At 35.8% G+C, this 21559-nt stretch overlaps 3 protein-coding genes across 3 annotated transcripts in view; all 3 read left to right on the forward strand.

Moving 5' to 3' along the window:
- LOC111617971 (sin3 histone deacetylase corepressor complex component SDS3-like) overlaps nt 1-11214 on the forward strand; it is a 34618-nt gene extending 23404 nt beyond the window's left edge. Inside the window, exon 9 of the mRNA XM_023359378.1 lies at nt 10718-11214. Within this exon, the coding sequence (XP_023215146.1) occupies nt 10718-10796 (79 nt within the window). The 3' untranslated portion in view covers nt 10797-11214. The remainder of the gene's footprint in view (nt 1-10717) is intronic.
- Nucleotides 11215-12256: 1042 nt separating this feature from the next.
- On the forward strand, nt 12257-16141 carry LOC111617969 (beta-1,4-glucuronyltransferase 1-like). Its single transcript, XM_023359372.1, has 2 exons — nt 12257-15811; nt 15874-16141. Exons 1-2 carry the CDS (start codon nt 14765-14767, stop codon nt 16069-16071), a joined length of 1245 nt encoding a protein of 414 aa, XP_023215140.1. The 5' UTR covers nt 12257-14764; the 3' UTR covers nt 16072-16141.
- Nucleotides 16142-16147: 6 nt separating this feature from the next.
- Nucleotides 16148-20142, forward strand: LOC111617968 (beta-1,4-glucuronyltransferase 1-like). The gene is made up of 4 exons (XM_023359371.1): nt 16148-16335; nt 17368-17601; nt 17708-18749; nt 18812-20142. Exons 2-4 carry the CDS (start codon nt 17507-17509, stop codon nt 19010-19012), a joined length of 1338 nt encoding a protein of 445 aa, XP_023215139.1. The 5' UTR covers nt 16148-16335; nt 17368-17506; the 3' UTR covers nt 19013-20142.
- The last annotated feature ends 1417 nt before the right edge of the window (nt 20143-21559 follow it).

Consider the following 21559-nt stretch of genomic DNA (forward strand, 5'->3'; position numbering starts at 1 on the left):
TGCTTCTTTTAAACTAAACATATAACAATGCATATTCTGGCATGCTCTATATGGAATATTTTATGTATATTTAAATTATTCTTACAAACACATAAAAAGCATAAAACTCATAAAACTGGATGCAAATAAGTCAAAAACACACCAAGTACCAAAATATCCATTAAGAATGTAGTTTACAAATTAAATGTTTTCAACCATTTTTAAATGGCCATCTTTGGGTTCCAATATATTCGTCCATGGAATACAAAATCAAACAAAATTTCAAAAATAGGAATAATAAATATTTCATTAGGTGATGTAGTAAGCATCACTGCTGACAATTATTTGCAAAAAATTTTTTTGGGTATTTCAAAAACGGACTTCCATGCATGTGAAATATTTCGGTATTTTTATAACTTATGGCAATGTTTTTTATAGAAACCTTGTAGAGTGACATTGCAGTAGGAAATTCAATTTTCAAGATGTACAACAGATACTTATAAAGATACTGAAACATTTCACATGCATGGAAGTCCTTTTATGAAATACCCTAAACATTTTTGTAGATACTTAAGCATCTGCAGTGATACTTACAGCTTCATTCAATGAAATATTATTCTTTTAAAATTTCATGTTTGATTTTGTATTCCGTAGTTAAATATATTCAAAGTCTGAAGATGACTATTTAAAAATGGTTGAAAATATTTGTTTGATTAGTAAATTATATTCTTGCTAGATATTTTGGTATTTGGTGTACTATTACATACAAGAACGATGACAACACAATACTGGATTTATATGAAAACAGACTCCCAACATTACCCCAAACTCAAGCAAAAAAATTGTATCACAAACATTTTCATCTATGAATGTTTTCATCTATTTTTCAGTAGACATCTTCAGGTATAAAATGTAAATTCTGTGATGGAATTCTTCAATTTGAATCGCATGTGTCGCTTAAAAGGTGTGGCGGCTGTCTATTGGCGGATGAATAAGATGTCGTAGGATTTGTTTCAGACGGAACCTCATCAGTTAGATATTGGTAAACAAAGAATTTCCAGGCTGTTGGGAATGACTCCGCCTTTTTGTAGTTGATGGTGCATTTTTTGATGGAAGTCTTGTATATCTCATATTTCTCCAAATATTGTAGGAGGATCTTTTTAGAATGAAGGATCCTGGAAAGATGGAACAAGTTTTACAACTGCCCTCACCTCTTATGCGTCCAGAACCAGGTGTGGTTCCAGATGCATAAGAGGCAAGGGCAGTTGTAAAACTGCCTTTTTTGATGTCCTCCTGGTGTTCTTTAAGGCATGTTAGTATATGTCTACACGTAGTCCCAATGTATGCCAGGGGATATCACATTTGCGATTGTGTAGAGGAACCACGTACCTGGGAGGTGGTGCCAATTTTGGAGTCCTTGGCATTATGGAGAAGCAAAAATATTATGTGGCACCACTTAAATGCCAAAAGCGGGAAGAGTTGGCAATTTTCCTGTAGACGATAGCCAAGATGCTGTTAAATGTGATCGCTCTAAAGTCAGCTGCTGTGTTGGGTGCTTTGGATGTAATGTGAATGAACATGTGGTTGGCTTCATACTGGGAAATGAAACTGTTAATTAATGGATTTCTGTGCGTATTCATGCAGCAATGCCTGCTTTAGGATGTAATGGTATTCTTTCTCCCTATCATGAATATTGGAGTAGTGGGTATAGGCCCTTTGGATCAAGGTGTTGTATGCCGCCAGTTTGTAATGGAAAGGGTTGTGTGAAGGAGCCAGAATGAAGAATGGATGGTAGATAAGTTTTCTATATATGCTGGTTATGAAGTGCCACTGAACAGGTTGTATATCTACATCCAAGAAATGCATCCCTGTACCACTGCATTGTTCCAAATTGAGAGTGAGGTCATAAGGGTTGTAGTTGTACCACTTGATAAGGTGGAGGTTGGTGGTGCTAGATGATTAGTATGTCATCCACGTATCCTGCATACAAGGCGATGTATTCAATAAAGTGTGGAAGAAGAGCGGCTTCCAATTCACGAATGACCAATTTAACAGTGTGCTGGAAATCAGGCTACCCGTCGATACCCCTTTGTATTGCAGGTGAGGTTGTCTATCAAATGAGAAGAAAGAGATATGACACAGGAGCTCAGCTAACCCCAAAATTTTAAAGATGTTTGGAAGGCTCAGGAATGTGTGCCATCAAGAAGTCCCCAAGGAAGGAAAAACAAGGCTATATTTTTACCAAAGGATATAAGGACTGAAAATTACAGACTGATAAAATCAGGCGCCTCAAGGCATATGTCCCTTAGGCAGTCGATAAGTTGTAGTGAGTTGGACACTGTGTACTGGTATGGTGGTAGCCACTTCGAGATGGAGTTGATACATCTCTCAATGCGGATGGTGGGTGGAGTGGCTTTGTCTACAACAGGCTTGAACTGCTTCCTCGCTTATGAGTTTTTGCAAACATGAAAATACATGGAGTGGTGGGGGCTGATATGGTGGCATCCTGGAAGCATAATGGCAAATGGAGTGTTCACTAATTGAAGGACGCATGATTGAAGCTTGTGAAGATAAGCTTGCGGTGTCTTAGTGTATTCAGTTTGTTGAATGTATTGTAGAATACCTCCATGTAGAGAGGAATGCTTTAGAAGGATGATATGTTTGGATTTATCTGCCCTGATTGCCATAATGTCATTTGCAACCATCCAGGATTTAGTGTGATGTAGAGAAATCCAAAATTGATGATCATAATGCTTCTTGGGGAGTGTTTGAGGGTCTTTTAAAGAAGACCTTCCATCTAAAGGCTTCCTTCTGCAAATCATCTAAGCCTACAAGTAATTTTTCCATATCTGGAATGACTTGATGTGGGGTGACATTAGGACAAGGAGCATATAACAGGCCCCCAAGTTGATGACCCTTCTGACATAGTCTGGTGGGTTGATGATGTGCCAGCAAATGAGAGCATCTTGTGCAAGAGCGCAGTGGTCAGGTTTTTGTGATCGGGTCAGTCTTGAAATCTTACATTTATGTTTCATCCTAAGGCATCTAGTTAGAGAGTCGAAGATAGAGATGACCAAGTTAATGTCCGAAGGAAGGTGTTGGTCCGTCCCATAGAGGTGGTTCTCCAATGTTATAAGGGAATGAAGGATGACACATCTTTGTCCTCAGACAAGAGGACTGATCTTTTTATGATACATGTATGATGGAATCATATACATCATTCAGAATTTCAAAAACTTTAAAAAGGCCATTTGTCCATCAGTAGACAGTCACCACATGTTTTAAGCATGTGTGTGATTCAAATTGAAGAATTCCATCGTAAAATCAACATTTTATATCTGAAAATGTGTACTGGAAAGTAGATGAAAACCTTCATGATATTATTTAATTGCTGTAGTTTGGGTAACATCTTACACACAATAACATATTTTTTTCTGTTTATGAATTTTGAATGGTTCGGATACATAAAATATTAATGTTGTACCAAATGATCAAATGAAGGTAGAATTCACAAGTAGTAGTGCAAAGAGTCTGGCAATGCCACATGTCATACTTGGCAATTCACGAGCTGACTGTGCTTGTTGCATCATTAACTAATTTCTTGCAGTACTACTTGCAAGTTCTACTTTTGCTCGACAACTTTGAAGTTTTGAAAGAATGTGACTTTATATTATACAATAATATGCAGTATATTTAGTTTAAACTGAATTTTCTTGCTTTCTTTTATTGCTCGAATATGATAAACCTTAGATCGATGTATGTGCTGATCGATCAAGTGGATTGAGATTACAAGCTATTTTTGCAATTACGGTAGAGCATCGATTATCTGAATCAATTGGGGACTGAGGTTGTTTGGAAAATTGATTTTTCAGATAATTGATTATATACGAAAAACTATATTAACCTATCCCATGTTGAAATTCGTTCAAATCCTGGCACGTCCTTCAGTACCCTCTCATGGTCGCGCTAGTGCTGCCAGCTAAAACATGCACACCAACAAAAATAATATTGGAGTAGCCCAAGATATAGCCAAAGATTGCAGTGCCACAACACTAGCAGAAATTTAAATTTGCCGACTGGAAAGCTTTTGGTTAATTGATGTTTCAGTTGGTCAACATTCGGATAATCGATGCTCTGCTGTATGTAACAGATGAATCAATTAAATTACAGAACAAGAATAGCTGTAATTTTTGGCCATTTGGTCGATTGGACACAATACTTTCGATAGGATATTAAGTAGTTTTGTAGTAGCATACTGAAGTCGCATAATGCTAGATATATTTAATCAAAAGAAAAAGCTAAAGCAAGTAATTATCAAGAGAATTCACCTGAAAATAAACTAATTCATTATTCTAAAGTTATATAATCTTACATCTAGGTTTCATCGGGGACAGCCAGTTTACTTTGAATCAAAGGAAATGGGAAAGTGTAGTGGAGTGATTTCTGCTATTAGTACCACAGAGGTATCGCATTCCCTAGATTATAATAGCTTCCGATCCATTAATTTTATCACCGTCTCTTATGTAGATATTTAATTTTCATTAAGATGACACTGAATTTTAAACAGTGAGTGAACAATAGAATGTTTAATTTATGAGCGATCGATCATATTTGTAACTTACACTGTGTTATAACATTGTTGCATTATGAACCAACCACAATCGAAAAGTTGCCTTCATTGCATCGTTTAGTATGAAGTATTCTGAAAGATGCTGCAGATAAATAGTTATTTCCTTGCAAAATATTAAAGAATGGTACTTTTGTAAAATTCAATATCAAAAGTGATAAGTTCACTTAGCATTTCCTAGTTGAATTAGTCTCAAAGCAGATCTAATTTTCTTCTTTACCTAGAAATGACATACAAAATCTTGATTAACCAAACAGTAAATGAAATTAATAAATTATTTGTACATTCGCTTATTATTTTAACTTTCAACCTTGAAAAGACAGTGAAAAAGAATTATTAAAGAATAACCAACTCTGAGTTAACAATGGTTTTTTTTTTATTTTTTGGAAAAATTGCAAATTCTGTCATGAATTTTGAACATTTCTATTATTCATTATTTTCGGATTCCATAGAAGTTCAAAGTGGGGACATTGTTTTGTCGAGTTTAAAAATGCTTCCAGAGATTAGAATGATTTAATATGATCGCCATCATCAATTATTTGTTCTATTATTCACTATAACATTAGTATTAGGCAACAGTAGATATGATTTGAACAGTAATTATGTAAGTAAAATTTACAGTTCTTTTTGTGGAAAATTATATTCAAAAGTGCAAAAATACTATTAATTCTTCTGCGCATATATGCTGAATTTTCTCAAGGACACGAGCGACCAGATTATAAATCATTTCGGTCGAGTCGCTTGTTTTTATTTTCTTGTGAAGAATTACAAATAATTAAATTGTATAGCTTTCTTCTATGTGATCTTTATAGACTTCACAAATAAAATGTTCTGCCTAAAAAGTACATTATTTATTGCTTTATTCTGTCATCAAACATTTTTTAGACTACTCATTTGCCTTTGAGTCAATATTTATAAATGAATGTGAACAATTTATATTGTCAAAATGATAGTTTGTGTTCAGAAATGGCAAAAAACTGGCATCATTGCAGCATGTACAAAATTACAGTTAATATCGGAGAACTTCCTAATAAACAATATATAAAAATTTTTAAAGCTCTTTGAAAGCACAATTTTTGTGTAGAGTGATTCAAAAGGTCTTAGAGAAACTTTATATGTAAGTCGGGAATTCAAAAACAAATCATTTTTACCAAGGAAAATATAGCCATAAATGCCACCTGAGTTTTCTAATAAACATATTGTATATCTTACATGTATTACTTTCTGCATGATTCTTCCCATACTTCTAGCAACTCTGCATGGTGTTTGGGACTATATATTCTTGGGTAAAAATGGTTTGTTTTGTATTGAACCTTTTATATATTTCTAAGTTCTTTTGAATCACTCTGTATATATATTTTTTTATAATAATAAATAGAATAATAATTTGAATGCTTTACAGAACTCTTAATTTTTATTTGCCATTTTTAACATCAGTCTGCTATTTCAAAGACTATTTTAAAAGATAAAAAGTGATTTAAAAGGGATTTGGTCACTTATCCAAAATGTTTTGTTTGTAATTCTTTACAAGATTGAAGTTTTACATAAATAAAATTAAACTGATTTAACTGGATTTCTTTATCATGTCAAAACATGTCTTAAAGAAATTTTTGCAGATGGAAGAATTAATATAAGCAATTAATCGTAAAAAATGTAAAACTACTCTCTTTACTCGACTGTAGAAAATGTAATTAAATTTTAGTTCTTAGCTTATTTTACTTACCATAATTTGTCACTTTGGCTTTTAATTAATGTTTTGTGCTGGCTTAGGAATATAAATAGTCTGATTATTAGAATTTAATTACATTAACAAAGGATCGGTTTCAAAATTATATTTTGGCAAAGGACAGAGAAACTTCCAATAATACATTTTGAAATTTTGAGATTTTCTTCTAAAATGTCAAAGTTTATAGTGAGAAATAAATTAATCATTTATTTCAAAAATATTTATCAATTTGACAAAGTTTCTGCTAGTCTTTTCTAAAAAATAAAATCTGTATATTCACATTAAGGAATTTTATTGGATTTTGAAAACTATAAAACAATTTAAAGCAGTTGCAAAATAGTATTTAATATATACATTTAATTTTCTTTTAAATTAATAGCATTAATAGACTATTTATTATTTAGCAATTTCATTCTTGTTTTGCATTTTTTGTTTTTGTAAAACTGTGCATCATACAGAATGACTCTGAATCCTGATATTTTGTCTAATGTAAGATTGAGATTGATTCTAGTAATACTTTGTACAGGAAAGGATGGTTTTATAGAAAAACACAACAGATTTTTATGATGGCTTGCAGAGAATGTGCCGTTACAGTGTCGGTTTCCATTTCAAAATGCATTTGTGACGTAAGTTGGATAATTGTTACAAAGAAATGATGCTGATCCCATCTATAATAATTTTCTTGTGGAACTTGCTAATTATTTACAAAATTAGTTTTTATTTTAATACAAATGTTATCGGAATTGCTCATTTAGTAGTAGCTTTATACTACTTTTGTCCATACCCTATATATATTTATGACAAAACGAATCATTCTAGATCAGCGTTCTTTCCCACAATTCTGCATTCTAAAAACAAATTACGTGTTTATATATTTTTACACACAACATGATAAAGTGTAAAAATATACAAGTAAAGTAAGTAAAAAAATCACTTTGTTAGTAAAGTGATTTTATTAGTAGTTATTAATTTGGGATTTTCTGATGGCATGCCATTGTCACGTCATCAGAAAATCAGATCAGATGTTTGTAACGATTATTTTGTGCAACAATTAACAGAGAAGTGGCTAAACATTTCTTGAAAATTGAGCAATTTTATTTTCTATTTTAGATTTGAAAATTTCCTTTTTTCAAAGAATTTATTTTGAGCTGTTTATATTTTTTCTGATAATTTTGGCTCCATTTTCTATGAAATTTTGATTAAATGTGGCAATGTGTGCTGGAAAACAAGTGTCACTTTATCATTTATTTAGTAAACACTTCTTATTTTATTTTCAAATTATAAATAAGTTTATATTTAGAGAAAGGAGAATTGGAAGGAAATATTTTGAGGGTCATGTAAATGGAAATTGTCAATAGAGTTGATGACATTTCAAAGTAAAGTGTAAGGCATCTAATGTTAGGGAAAAAAAGGAATCAAATGAATGAAGAAGTGCTACGCCATCATTAATTAATGGATAACAAAAGAGGCAATTTAATCGCACTAAAAATGCAGTTAGTAGTACCTATAATTTATAAAATTTTTAACTTATAATGGGTGTGGCATACAAAATAAATAGTAAAAATTTTACAAATTTATAATAAGAGAACTAAATTTGCCTAATTTAATTTCTCTTGTGATACAGCATAGCTTGTTTCACTCAGTTTGCAGAAGTTAAATACATTATCAGAATATTTGGCTACTTTTCTCATTTACAAAGTTCCTACCACTCACTATAATAAAACAAAGTACTTTGAAAAATGCACTCGACGGTACTAAGAACAGAAATAATAAACAAGTTTTGACAAAAGCCTTTTCTTGAGTAACGGGTCGGAATAATCAATGCTAAACGAAATGACATGTTAATACTTTAAAAAATGTTCCATACATACAATAGCAATAATATATGGTAATAATAATTAACATAATTTGAAAATTTTTTAAGTTAAAGGAAATAATGTTGAAAATATGAAGAAATATAAATTGTTTAAATTTTTTATGAAAGTTTATGAAACTTGGTACTATTATATGTGATGATAATGATGAAACAAACAAACTTCTAAAGTTGGAGTTATCGAAAATATTTAATTAGAAATATTTTTTACTTTAATCTAGGTCTTCTTCTACTGTGTTAGCTGAGAAAACAGCTAACAGATTAAACAGAATTCCATTGTTTGTTCTGTATTTTTCTGCTAATTCAGCTAACAGAGCCGAAGATGACTTTAATTGGAAATGTTTTCAACTTTAAATTAATACTTTTGGTAACTTTAACTTGTAGTTTGTTTGTTTAATTTTTACATAGAACATAGGTTAAAATTTGATTAGAACTGAGCATTAATTGGTTGTATAATAACTAACTTCTTAGTAAGATGGTATCATAAACAAAATTTGTTATAATCCGTATTAAATGTGTTATATCTTACCTCTTCTTCTGGTTTCTCTGTTGCAAAAACCATAAAAATACAGTGTAGAAAAGTAATGACAAATGTTTTGGGACCCGCATGGTTTGCTTTTGGTGGATTTTCCATGCATCATAACAATTAATGTGCTTGATTATCATGTGGTTCTGATAAAACTTAAGGCCTTGTGCCTACATGCCAGTGTAATTTTTTTGAAAAATTTTAATGCAAATTCTATAAACGAGCTTTGATAACAGAAGTTTGATGAAGTTATCTCGATGTCATTTTATAAATACATTGTAATGCCAAAGAAATTACTAGTGACTCGGTAGCAAATGCATACAAGCTTACATCATGATATTGTGATGCCAACACATAGTCCTACATAACCTAAGGGGGCAATTCAACTGGTGGTCTAGCTCATCAACAAAGAGGATACTATTGTTCGATCCATAACTCTTGGCCCCAAGCCACTCTTCACATTGAAAATTTCTCGGTAGTAGAAATTCTTTTCCATTCTGCCTCTAATTCCAATTTGGCACCACTGAACTTTCATCTGTTCCCTAAACGAGAGCCAATACTTCTGATTCATCAAAGACATCCAAGAGATCAAATGTTTGGCTTTCAGTAATGTGTAACCTTTGAAAATGAATAAAATATGAAAAAATTTCTTTATTTGTGTTTATGTTGTGTCAAAGGATATGATAATTTGCAAAAGAAGTCAAGTCTTGGCTGCATAAGATGTTATTTCTACAGTAAACACATTTCAGAAAATATATTTTTCTCTGTAGCATGAATGATTCTTTTAGTATTAAACTCTATTCACTCTTATACATTTGGATAGAGCATGGTAGAATTATATAGGCACCAATATAGTGATCGTGATGGTTGATACACCGAGGGGATAGATGTGTGCCGATTAAAATTAGTATTAAAAGACAATGATGGTGCAGAGGAGAAACTTTGATCCAGAGAAGAATAATTTAGGAACTTGACTTTGAATAACGATTAGAGTGCTAGATACGGATTGAGAACTGTTCATTGTGTGCATCTTTCCGAATGGAGGACATCACATCATCTATGTCACGTTTCTATCGCTGTCGGTAAATAATTCAATTACAATACACACAGATATATTTCTTAAAGTGTTACAAAAGCATATTGATATTTTAATGACATTATTTCAAACCAAATAAATACAAATGGTCTATTCGCTTTTTTGTGACAAAAAGTCTGGAGTGCATGGTTTAATATAGTCAACAGTTACAAGCAATATTATTAAATGTTTTGGTGCAACTAATTTTGTGAAAATTCTGAGGATAAATAAAGTTAAATATGCAACCAAGGTTGACGGTAAATAATCTTTATACTGTGTTACCTTTGTGTTTAAGCTATCCTTATACAGTATTAGCAGTTTTGAAAATCTTTGATTTGAATTAAACAACGCAACAAAGTCTTTTCGTTTAAAAGAAATGTCAATATATAATTTTTTTAACAGGAAAAGTTATAAAATGTAAAGCTATGTTCTCTTAGGCTGAAAACTTTTAGTGTAAAATCAAAGAGATAAGGTTGCTTGAAAGCTAAGGTTATATTCATTTTTTCTGTTAAATCTCCATTACTAAACACTTTTCTAGATTTTAAAGATACTATTTTGGGTAGATTCGATAATGTTGTATCGAACATAAAAGTGAAACTTATCATTTACGTATATGGGATAATTTGAAAGTCTCCATATGAAACATGGAATGCCAAAAACAAACATTTGTGACTTGTGCATATGTGTAATATTAGACTTGTAATGTATTTGAATGCTTTGTTCTCACTTGTGGCAGTTAAATGGTTACGTGTTCTGTGATTTATATATGACTCCATAGCAAAGTTAATCTCTTTGCCTCTATACGGAGGCTTTTACATTACCCCATATATTTATTTATTGTATGCTAACTCTGTCGATAAAGATCAGCTTGGAATTTATGAATGTTTTACTAATTGTACCCTTCGTTCCAGGTATGGATTAAGAAGACAAACGACAGCTGCAAGGTCCGCATATACATCTCCCAGTTACAGAAAGGGAAGTTTTCTATAAGGAGAAGATCCTCCTGATGTGACTTTTTTAATCGCGGACGACGCTTTCAAAAAACCGTCGAACATCTTCGTCTTAGGAACATCGTGCCGAGGAGATCCTCCCCGGTCTCGTCGACTCCGATACTGTAAATATATCATATGTTTTAGTTTATCGATCCTCCGTTTGCAAACGGAAATTTTTTACCCAACGGATTTATTTTCCAGAATTTGTTTAGACGAGGAAAAACTATTTTTAGTTTTAATGGAAATTTAAATCTCGTTTCTCGATTTTACAGATTCTACATCAAATTATTTTTTCAGCAAAATTAATAATATAACACTTTATATGATCTACCAGTTTCCGGGGAAACTCGTAGATTTAATATAAAAAAATGTAAAAATGAAGCTTTATTAAAGCCATGTTTGATTTAAATTTTTTGGAGAAATTCTCAAATGCCGAGTGAATTAAGACATTACAAATGCAATAATATTTAAAATTTCTTACAAAGCTTTCGTGTAAGATCGTGTTAGTCGACGTCAAGCTCAGATAAGACTATCTTTGTCAATATTTCACTCACAAAAGACTATCTTAGACAATATCTCACAAAAGGATCTTAATAACGATCTCAAAATGTGAAGATAGCTTTAAGATGATTTTTAGCATATTTTACTATTATTATTACACAACAGTTATACAAAAAAAGAATATTGAAACTCATGCAATCATAAATCTACCGTAGCTTAATTTTTATTGGACACACCACATATTTCATCATCTATGTCAGTCATTTCGCACTTCACCGGTGCATTATTTTAACACTAAAAAATACATTTAAATACCAAAATTAATTATTTGCAAATTTTAACTCTGTTTTACAAGAAACACAATTCTCGACAATTGGTACGGACAAATAAATATAATTTAGGTCATTTCTAACATTTGACATTTATAAAAACTGAATAAATCGCATAATTAGTCTGAGTTTGTGTTTCTCGGAACAGACACTCTGTCGATTTCTTCAGAAGTCGAGTAATTGGAAATTGCACAAAAGCGATATTGAAAATGTGGATAAACCAGTTTAACATAAAGAAAATGCACGTTTTTGAAAGTAAAAAACGCAATACTTTTGAAAGTGGCTTCACTCGCTTTATGAGCATAGTCGTGTTTGTCAATTGGTTCATTAATCCTGCGTATTTTTTCACTTTACAAATGCTAGTCTACTGTGGAATAGCCTAATGTAGAACATATCTACGAGTCAACACTTATACAAAAAGTACAATTTTTTTTAATTACCAATTCTTTGCAAGAATATGAGTGCCATAGAGAACAGAAATTACTACATTTAGAATGTAGTAATTTCTGTTGATTAATTAAAGTAAATATTGAACAAATTTCTTATTATTTGTATAAAAATTTATATATATGACAGCTCACTTTATTTCTACTGTATATTACAAAACATTCAGTTTAAAAATTTAATTTTTATTTCAAACAAACTGGACTTTGAGTCTCTTGGCACAGAGCAGATCCAAAGATTTTGATGCATTATAGAATATATTACTAGATGTATATAGAGTGGGAGACAAGGTTATGTATTCTGTTTATAAAAATTAGAATTTTTAGCTTCCAAGACTTCCTTAATGACATTTGGAATGGTTATCCGATTTCAGAACAATATCTATTTATGTTTGCAATCTCGCCAGGTTTCGAGAAGCCTCAGTGAATTATTCCGGTTGCATGCCGTTAAATGCCAATTATAGTCACAATCCGAAATCAAAATTTTTCCTTATTTTTTGAGGTTTTGTCGACATCCAGCCAATGTGAAAATCATTTGTGATTATCACAGAGGATGCACTTTTCTTCTCATGACAATTCAGTCTGAGTAAGGAAAGAGATGCTCCGAACAGATTTTTATAAAATCTTTTACTTTTCTGGTGTAATCTGTAGAGAATTCTATCAAAAAATTGGCAAGATACTGCGAAATGATTACATTACTTAGGCCAAAACATGTTGCACAGACATGTACATTTTTATGAAAAATATACATTACATTTGGTCACCTTTTACTTGTTGTCGACCGGAGACATTGATACTCTTCTACACGATTTGCATTCACAGCACAAATTCTGACGGATCGTCTTTGCACGCTCCATTTGGTAACAGTATTTTCAATTATGCCCTTCAAAAATACCAAATTATGGAATATTTGGTACCTTAATGAAATTATGGAATATTGTTGTGAACGATGCATTTCCAAAGTATTTAATTGCCACAGATAAGATCCGCAACCAGTTTAGCCAACACAAAAACAAAATTGGGAAGCAGAGCTTCATCCAAAATATCCAAAAACTATTGATTCAAAGTCCCATCCAAATTCAAATGCAGATTCCTCCAAAGAGCATTACCTAATCCTTTCTTACACAATACTGTTTAATTTTGTTAATGTTATGCGGTAAAGACACTTTCAGGTTTAATCTAACAACGTTTAATTGTAAGTTATTGAAAAATGAATACAAAGAGACAGCTCTGCTTAACATATACCTCTTGTCTTTTTAACTCTGGTGTCAATTGACTACAGTGCCCTTCGTGTTCTCTCTGGTTTTTGCTTACTAAATTAAATACTCCCAACAAATTTACGTAGTGATATACAAACCTAAATTAATTTCAAGGTAAATTATGTAATTTACATACCTCTGTCATTTCCGAGATAAATGATTAACACGAGGTTAGTTTGGAATATAAACCACTTCCTTGTTTTTCTATTCTGTTAGTGTGTGTTACTTTTGTTTTGTTTCTCTCCTTCCTAGTATTATTTGTGCAAAGAAAACACTGGAAAATACTCTTTTGTCTTATTTTAAAGTACATTCCAGGTTTTGAAATACATATTAAAATCCCCCTTAACATTACAACTCCTTGTTTCTGTAGACATTTTTTTTTCTTTCCCACAACTTAGTTTTTCTTATACCAGAATAATAAGTACACTGTAAAATAATATATAATACAGTACGATAAATATTTGTCATTCCAAAAAGAATTCTAGATACATTAGAAATGGAAGTTAACCGGGAGTAAACACTAGATTTATTAGAAGAGACATAACACTACATTTGTTAGGCGAAATAAACCGCATCTGTTAGAATAATCCAGGAAACACTAGACAAGTTAGAACTGACAGACGAACACAGGTAAACACTTTGCACGTGCCGCAATACACAAGTTTCCTATAGAGAAAACGAATGTTTTTGGATTAAAACACCAGAACGTGACAATATTGGACTATTACTAGCGAGTTCGTAATTTGAATACACTCGGCGACGACACAATGGAGACATCTAGCGAATTATTAATTAGTTTACTAAGTATTAGACGGCGTTTAAAAGTAGTTCCGTTACGAAAGATTCAATAGACACGTCTCGCATTACGCAAACGAGGGGAAAACATCGCGTATTTTAAGTAAACAAGTGGACACGTGTCGTAACTCGGAAGCGCGATAAAAATCTACAACTGGAGAAATTCCCGTGTTTACGAGTCGTCTCGAAAAGGAAAGGTATTCGTTCCGAGTAGTTACTGCGAATCGCGAAGAGAGGTAAAAGTTACGCGGCGTGACGAAGAAGAGCGCGCCTGTCGCGTCCTCTCTCCTATAAAAAAAACCAATAGAACGCGTCGCGTCGTCGAGCATCTAGGAGCGACGCGACACTAAACTTCGCATTTGTTACGTTTTCGCCAGTCATTCGTGCGTGAAATTCGTTTTTTAAGTGATTCTGCGATACCAATAAAAATGACGTAATTAAACGGAGTAGAGTGTCAATGACGTGACTTGGCGAACCTCGACTGGAAATTGGATCGTAGCGCTCGGCGATAGGGACTTTGCTCGCCTACCTTCGGCTTCTACGCGTGCGCCGTGATTTGTAGGTGTCGAGCACACCTGAGAATAACCGGGATCCGTTTCCGAGAGTCCACTATTCTAGGAACATTCCGACGCGTGTAGAATGGTGAGCCATTTCAGGTGCGCGAGAATAGTCAAATGCCTCCTCCTTCCGACGCTCCTCTTCGTCGTGGTGTTGTGCTTCGTATCTTCCGTGCGTAACTCCGTTACTCCGCGTGACGAAGTCTCGGAAGCTCTCCCTCAGCATCTAACGCAAGGATACGTAGAAGAACAATGGGATCGAGCGGGGCATCTACGCGAGAAACTTTTAGATCGGAGAGTGGATTCGAAATTCGTGGCGGTGCGCGATTACTTGAAGGCTTCCAGAACCTACTCCGGTAACTCCAGCGTTACGCTAACGACTCAGGGAACCTACGAATTTCTGCATCACGTGGAGGAGTTGTGTATCAGATGGAGGGCACCCGTTTCCGTCGCCGTTTACGCACCCGGCGGAGACTTCGTTCCCGCGGTGGAGAGGATGCTTTACCTACGTCACTGTCGCCACCCCTGCCTAAAAATTAACGTGACTTGGCACGTTATTTTCGACAAGCTTCACGCGTTGGCGGAAGATACGCTGCTGGAGGCTCGAGAGGGCTCCTCCGACTGCCAGAGGGTGCCAAACTCCACTTCCAGTTATCGCCAGGAACACGGATTGACCTATCCCATCAACGTGGCGCGTAACGTGGCCAGAAAGGCGGCCAGGACCCACTACGTGTTGGCATCCGACATAGAATTGTATCCGAGCCTCGACATCGTGCCGAAATTTCTGGACATGGTGAGCAAAGAAGAAGGCGCCGCTTTTCCACGGGTCTACGTCCTCCCGGTTTTCGAGGTGGAGAAAAACTGCCAAGTTCCGGGTACCAAGAAGCAGTTACTCCAGTTATTCTACAAAAAGAAGGCGGTGTTCTTTCACAGGTCGGTATGCGACCCGTGTCATCGGTTCCCCAACAGAAATCTGTGGCTGAAGATCTTCCCGCCCAACGACACCCTCAACGTGTTCTCCATCACCAAGCGCTACTACCCCTGGGAGCCCTTCTACATAGGAACTCGCAACGAGCCGATTTTCGACGAGAGGTTCACTTGGGAAGGGAAGATGAACAAAATGCCTCAGGTGAGTCGCTCCGCTCCCTTCGCAACGCCATCTCGTGGCACTTAAGCTCGTGCTCTTTGCAGGTTCTGGCGATGTGCTTCCTGGATTACGACTTCTACGTTCTAGACAACGCGTATTTGGTCCACTCCCCGGGGATAAAGAAAGTGAACGGTACGTCGGAACGTCGTCGTGCCAAATACGTGGCGGCCAACAGACGCGCCTACAACAGCCTTCGACGGGATCTGATAAAGCGGTACGGCCAAAAACGCAAATGCCGCTAACGCTCTTCGCAAAGCTGTAAATATGTAAATTAACTCGTATTTATGAAGGAATAAAGCCGATGTCACGTGACGGCGGCTGGTCATTTTCGGAATTAACGCGGCCCTTTCGTACACCCGGCAGTTAATAGAGTCATCGAGTCCGCAAGGATGTAAGATCGGAAAATCGTGACGAGGAAGAAAGTCCATTTTGTCAACGAGTAATACGTTCTTTCTCTCGAATTTGGCCAAATTTCGATTCTTTAGAAGATCAAACGCGTGGCCCAGGTTAGTAGACGTTACCGTATTTAGTAATTCGTACCAACGCGTTACGCTTCAGTAATTAATACGCCATCCCCGACGTCCAGATGGGAGGTGACGTCGGTAATTCGCCGGACACAGTCTCTAATGGCGGTCGAGGTGCATTTTTAGTTTAACGTAACTAAGTAACATTTGTACCCGAGTGTAGGCGCGATACTTCGTACTCGCAAAGGGGAAAGGTTAAACATTTTAGACGCGTTCGGAATGTTCTCGAGTTAAATTTCCCGCAGAATTTACTTTCGTAGTATTTAACGAAGTGGTGACCCGCTTCGTAGTAACGCGTATCGGATGGCGTTACCTTCGTCGTAATTACGCATTTATTCTATTTTCTCGTTACTCGTCTAGATAACTCGACTCTTACGAATTAATAAATTTGTGCGAGGCGACACGCTCGAATGCGTCGCTCGGCGGAACGAGGACGCGATGCGGAGGATACGTAAAAACATTTGTAATCCCTCTTCCGTTATCGAATCTATATTCCGATATCGTACTACGGTAATCAGAACGACCGTCGTTACGTCACGCAAACGTTCCCGTACGTAAAAAAGAGGTACCGAAGATAGCGAAATTTCCATAACTCCGAGAAAGGGTCCGGCAATCGAATTTGGTGGTCGCGTCGGATTGGATAGCAGTTTTTACGGGGAGGTCGTCTTAACCGGCCCCAAAATTTTAAGACCCCGAGATAGGACCTACGAAATTATCAGAGGAGAAACGTGACGTAATTCGCTACTTCGCCTAACTTAATACACGTAACTACCGTAACGCGTAAATCTTGGAAAAACACCCGGTGTGAAGTTTACGTAACTAATAAAATAACGCGACAAAATCCTTTTTTTAATCCCGTGAAAAGGTCAAATTTCATTGTCGTTCGATGATATAAATATCCGTTCCAAATCCTAAATAAGTAACCTAAACTGATATTTAAATGACAGAATAATTATGGGATGTTAAATTAAACGGTTGCGTGTAATAAGTGTCCCTTTTTTTTACGACGCGTAGCGGGTGAATAATTTGTAGAGGCTGAAGTATAGAGGATAATTTGACACCTTATTCCATCTACGAACGAATGTTCCCGCGTAGCGATCAAAGACGAAAGAGACCGCCATCTTGGATCGTCGAGCGATGACGCCGGTATTGGATGTTAATACGATGGCGTCGTGTTAAATTGCCACTGTTTTGCCCTCCGCACGTTCGGTTTGAAGATCAAATTATGATGTTTCGCGGAGATAATCGGTAAGTGATCATCAATTCCTGTTTATGGGTCTGTATCCTTCGCCGTGTCGGATGGCCTAGTTGGCGGGGAGACTTCCACAATTAAGTCTTTTTCTTTCGTTCGTAGGTGCTGCCGACTAAAATCTGGAATCGGGTGTGTTCGTAAAAGCATTTATTTTCTTTGTTTTTCTTCCATTTTTGGTACGATCCTCTACTACTACCTGGTCGAACGTAGTGTAGATTACGGGAACTTGGATAATTCCGTGTATATATCTCTAATTTGGAAGTGGGATTCCTCCCAAAGTCCCGTAAACAAATTGGCGGAACCTTTACACACGCGAGAACACGCCAATTACTTAGTTGTGTACGATTACATAGCGGCAGATAAATTTTACCTGGGAAATTCTAGCGTAACCTTGACGACGCAAGGCACCTACGAATTTCTGCACCACGTCGAGCAGTTGTGCCTCCGTTGGAAGGCGCCCGCTTCGATAGCCGTTTACGCACCCGGTCGGGATTTCTATCCGGCGGTACGGAGAATTCTATATCTACGTCGGTGTCGACACCCCTGCTTGAAGGCCAACGTCACTTGGCACCTTATCGTCGATAAGGCGCACGCGCCTACCCGAGAGGATACGCTAAAAGCGCGAGAGATGCCGGTGAATTGCCAAAACGACACCTTTAACTTTATCAATTTTCGAGAAACGCACAAATTGTCTTACCCCATCAACTTGGCTCGTAACGTAGCCCGAAAGATGGCTCGGACCCACTACGTTTTGGCCTCGGACATCGAATTGTACCCGTCTCTGGACTTGGTTCCGCGGTTTCTGGATATGGTCCTTGAACATAATGTCTCTTCGCTACGTGTCTACGTTTTACCAGTCTTCGAGGTGGAGGAGAACAGTAAAGTTCCCGATACGAAGAAGGAATTATTAGAGATGATGTCCAGCAAGAAGGCTGTTTTCTTTCACAAACTGGTGTGTGATGCGTGTCATAAATTTCCTGATAGAGATCGCTGGCTGAAGACTGCTCCTCCCGAAGATTCTATGACTATCTTTTCTACTGTTAAGCACGCGCCACCGTGGGAACCGTTTTACATAGGAACCAACAACGAGCCGCCTTTTCACGAGAATTTCACGTGGGAAGGGAAGATGAACAAGTTTCCTCAGGTAAGTTATTTAAGAGGTCCTCCTCCTTTATCCCTCTTTGAATCCTTACTTTGGACTCGTAGGTTCTGGAGATGTGTTTCATGGACTACGACTTCTGCATCTTAGATAATGCCTTTTTGGTCCACTCTCCGGGGATAAAGCGCATAGACCGTGCGTCGGAACGTCGCAGAGCTCCTTACGCCGTCAACAATACGAAGTTGTATCGGCTATTACGTCGCGACCTGACCCGGAAGTACCGTCCCAGATTTAACTGTATGAAATAAACTTCCGGTTCGAGCGAACAATTTGAATTCGAGAACACCCGGTAGTCTGGTATCCTTTTTAATTCTTACGTTTAAAGAATTATAATGACATTCGTTGCGGAGATTCTCCCGAGTTCTTTCTCATTCCCACCACTTACAGTACATACGTATTCGTATTAAAGGCTCTTTGTCGAAGCCGCACACAGGGATTTGTCGTTACTTACAATCGTAATAGATACGTTTACGCGGTGCAGTTGGATACTACTACCCTACATAACAGCATTTATTAGCTAAAATAAAAAATATCGATACCCTCCTGTTTAATAATAATTTTTACTTTTCTAACTATAAATGTGGCTTTTTAAAATGAAATTAAAATTTTTAATCCACAACAATTCGCTTAATATTAAAGTCTCTCGACACAACGTTGAAACATTCGCGCCATGTTAGTTTGGAGCGCGACGCGTATGGGAATACGTAATACGACACACTCTACGACGCGTATAATAGTATTATTTCGTCACACAAAATAACGTAATCGAGTGATTCTCGCGTTAAAGAGTTAATCGGAATTTGACGTCGTTACCTTTGAATAAAAGAAGAAAGGATTTAGGCCATTTGTAAACCGTAACTTTTAGTGACGTCTCTCGTTTACTATTGTTTACAAATACAAAAAAAAAGTCAATTTCATTACTCGAAACTATAATTATACGCCACGACAATCCACGCGTGTACGATGCTTAACGAGTTTAAAAATCGTGACCAGGAAAATGAAGCGGAACGGAAATTCGTTTTGAGATGCGATCGACACAGAGTTTTATTTTCTTAAAAAGTAAATAATAAAAATAAAAGTAATTTAAAAAGTTTTGAGGGATGAAGAACCTCTTCCATACTCGTAAAACGAATATAGAACAATTTTATGCGATTGTACTGTACGTTTCTAGATGTTATGGGGTGAAAATTGTAGATAAAAACTGAAGATAAATGCGTACGTATTTGTTAAAAGTAATTTTACACCAGATATTAAGTGTCGCGCATTATTGTTTGTTTGATATACAACTTCTTTCTCGAGGACATTCCAGAAATTCATTTATTTTACACGCCGTAGCGATGATTAACCGTGAACGTGAAATTATTTTACTATATTATTCGACACGATTTAATCATTACTTGTCATTTAAAAAATTTACGTCATCGCAATCGTCTCTTTCAGAGTCGTAGGTATTTGCATTTAATTAAACTGGAATTAAATCACCATTTTACACAATTATCGCTGATTTTTATACAGGAATATTTATTATTTTCGACAGTGAAATATATCAAACGATACAACCGGAATCCTTTTGGGTTATAATATGGCTAATTAATTAATTAAGATACTGATTAATTTGGTCTAAATGTAGACGATTAAGCCGCCATCTCGTGTTAAATTTAGGTATTAAAAATAAATAAATTTAGAAAACTCTTGAAATATTATGTCTTCTAAATTAATTGGTCGGACTGAGATCCGGGTAGTGCGTCTGCGCGGTGAGCGGAAGTTACGGGTTGTGTCTCGTTCCAAGACCATCTTTTCTTTCAGATTTATTATATTCTATATTACATTTATTTCTAATGACTGAATTTAACACGAGATGGCGGCCTAACCGCTTAGTCTCTTGTCCAAATCAATTAGTATCTGAATAATTTATTTGGCGGTGAAATGGCTAATAAGATTTCAATTGTATTGTTTGATGTATTTCACTATCTAAAATAATTAATAGTTGTTTATTAAAATAAGTACTAGAAGTGACAATTGTATAAGGTATTGGACTTATTGGACCATATAATAGGCCGATAAGATTCCGGTCATATTAATAAATATCGGGTTTCTAAATCATATAGTACAAGATAATTCAAGGAATTATCATACAGGAACGCGCGTCATTTAGATGGAAAAATCAAATCTATGCGATAGTCATTCTTCAAGGTGCATTTTGGGTCTGAACCCTCTTCAGTTGCGGACTATACAAAAAGTTTATGCTGATTCTGAGTATAATCGAAAGAAATTTTTTTTAAATGTTACAATTATACTATCTTTTACGTAATTTAAAGTGTAAGCACGAAATTAAGCCGTAAAACTTAATTAGCTCTACGGGGAAACCCTCGTGAACTTTGACCTATCGACCCGGAAGTTTTGCCGGCAACACACCGATAACCAGAAAGGCTTAAGTTTAAATTTGAGCTTTTTTTGTGAATTTTTTCACTTTTCGTTTGTTTATATTTCGGCACTGGCATTACAGAAAACATGCCCACCGGTGGCCGAGCGGTCTTCGTCCCCCAAACACTGGGAGTTCGGTCGTGGGTTCGCGCCTCGCCCGGACGGGCTGGCCACGTGGCGTTTTCCGCGTTTTCTCCACGTCCGTAACGCCCAAATGAGGTCGTTTCCCCTAAAAAGTTCTCCAGAAGGGCATCCCCTTGGCTAATCGCCCAAATATTGCGTAGCCATAACTAAACAAACAAACCAAGTATTACAGAAAATCTTGAAACTTTACGCACTACCTAAGAAGAAAATTTTCTTTCGAACGAGAT

This window comes from Centruroides sculpturatus, unplaced genomic scaffold (assembly GCF_000671375.1).
Source record: "Centruroides sculpturatus isolate CEXI.00-Female unplaced genomic scaffold, Cexi_2.0 scaffold218, whole genome shotgun sequence".
NCBI lineage: Eukaryota > Metazoa > Arthropoda > Arachnida > Scorpiones > Buthidae > Centruroides > Centruroides sculpturatus.

Excerpts from the sequence above, each read along its gene's own strand:
- LOC111617969 (XM_023359372.1), top strand. The coding sequence starts at position 14,765 with ATGGTGAGCCATTTCAGGTGCGCGAGAATAGTCAAATGCCTCCTCCTT. Across the intron at positions 15,812-15,873 it reads AGATGAACAAAATGCCTCAG|GTTCTGGCGATGTGCTTCCT; the intron begins GTGAGTCGCTCC and ends TGCTCTTTGCAG.
- LOC111617968 (XM_023359371.1), top strand. The coding sequence starts at position 17,507 with ATGTTAATACGATGGCGTCGTGTTAAATTGCCACTGTTTTGCCCTCCG. Across the intron at positions 17,602-17,707 it reads ATGTTTCGCGGAGATAATCG|GTGCTGCCGACTAAAATCTG; the intron begins GTAAGTGATCAT and ends TTTCGTTCGTAG. Across the intron at positions 18,750-18,811 it reads AGATGAACAAGTTTCCTCAG|GTTCTGGAGATGTGTTTCAT; the intron begins GTAAGTTATTTA and ends TTGGACTCGTAG.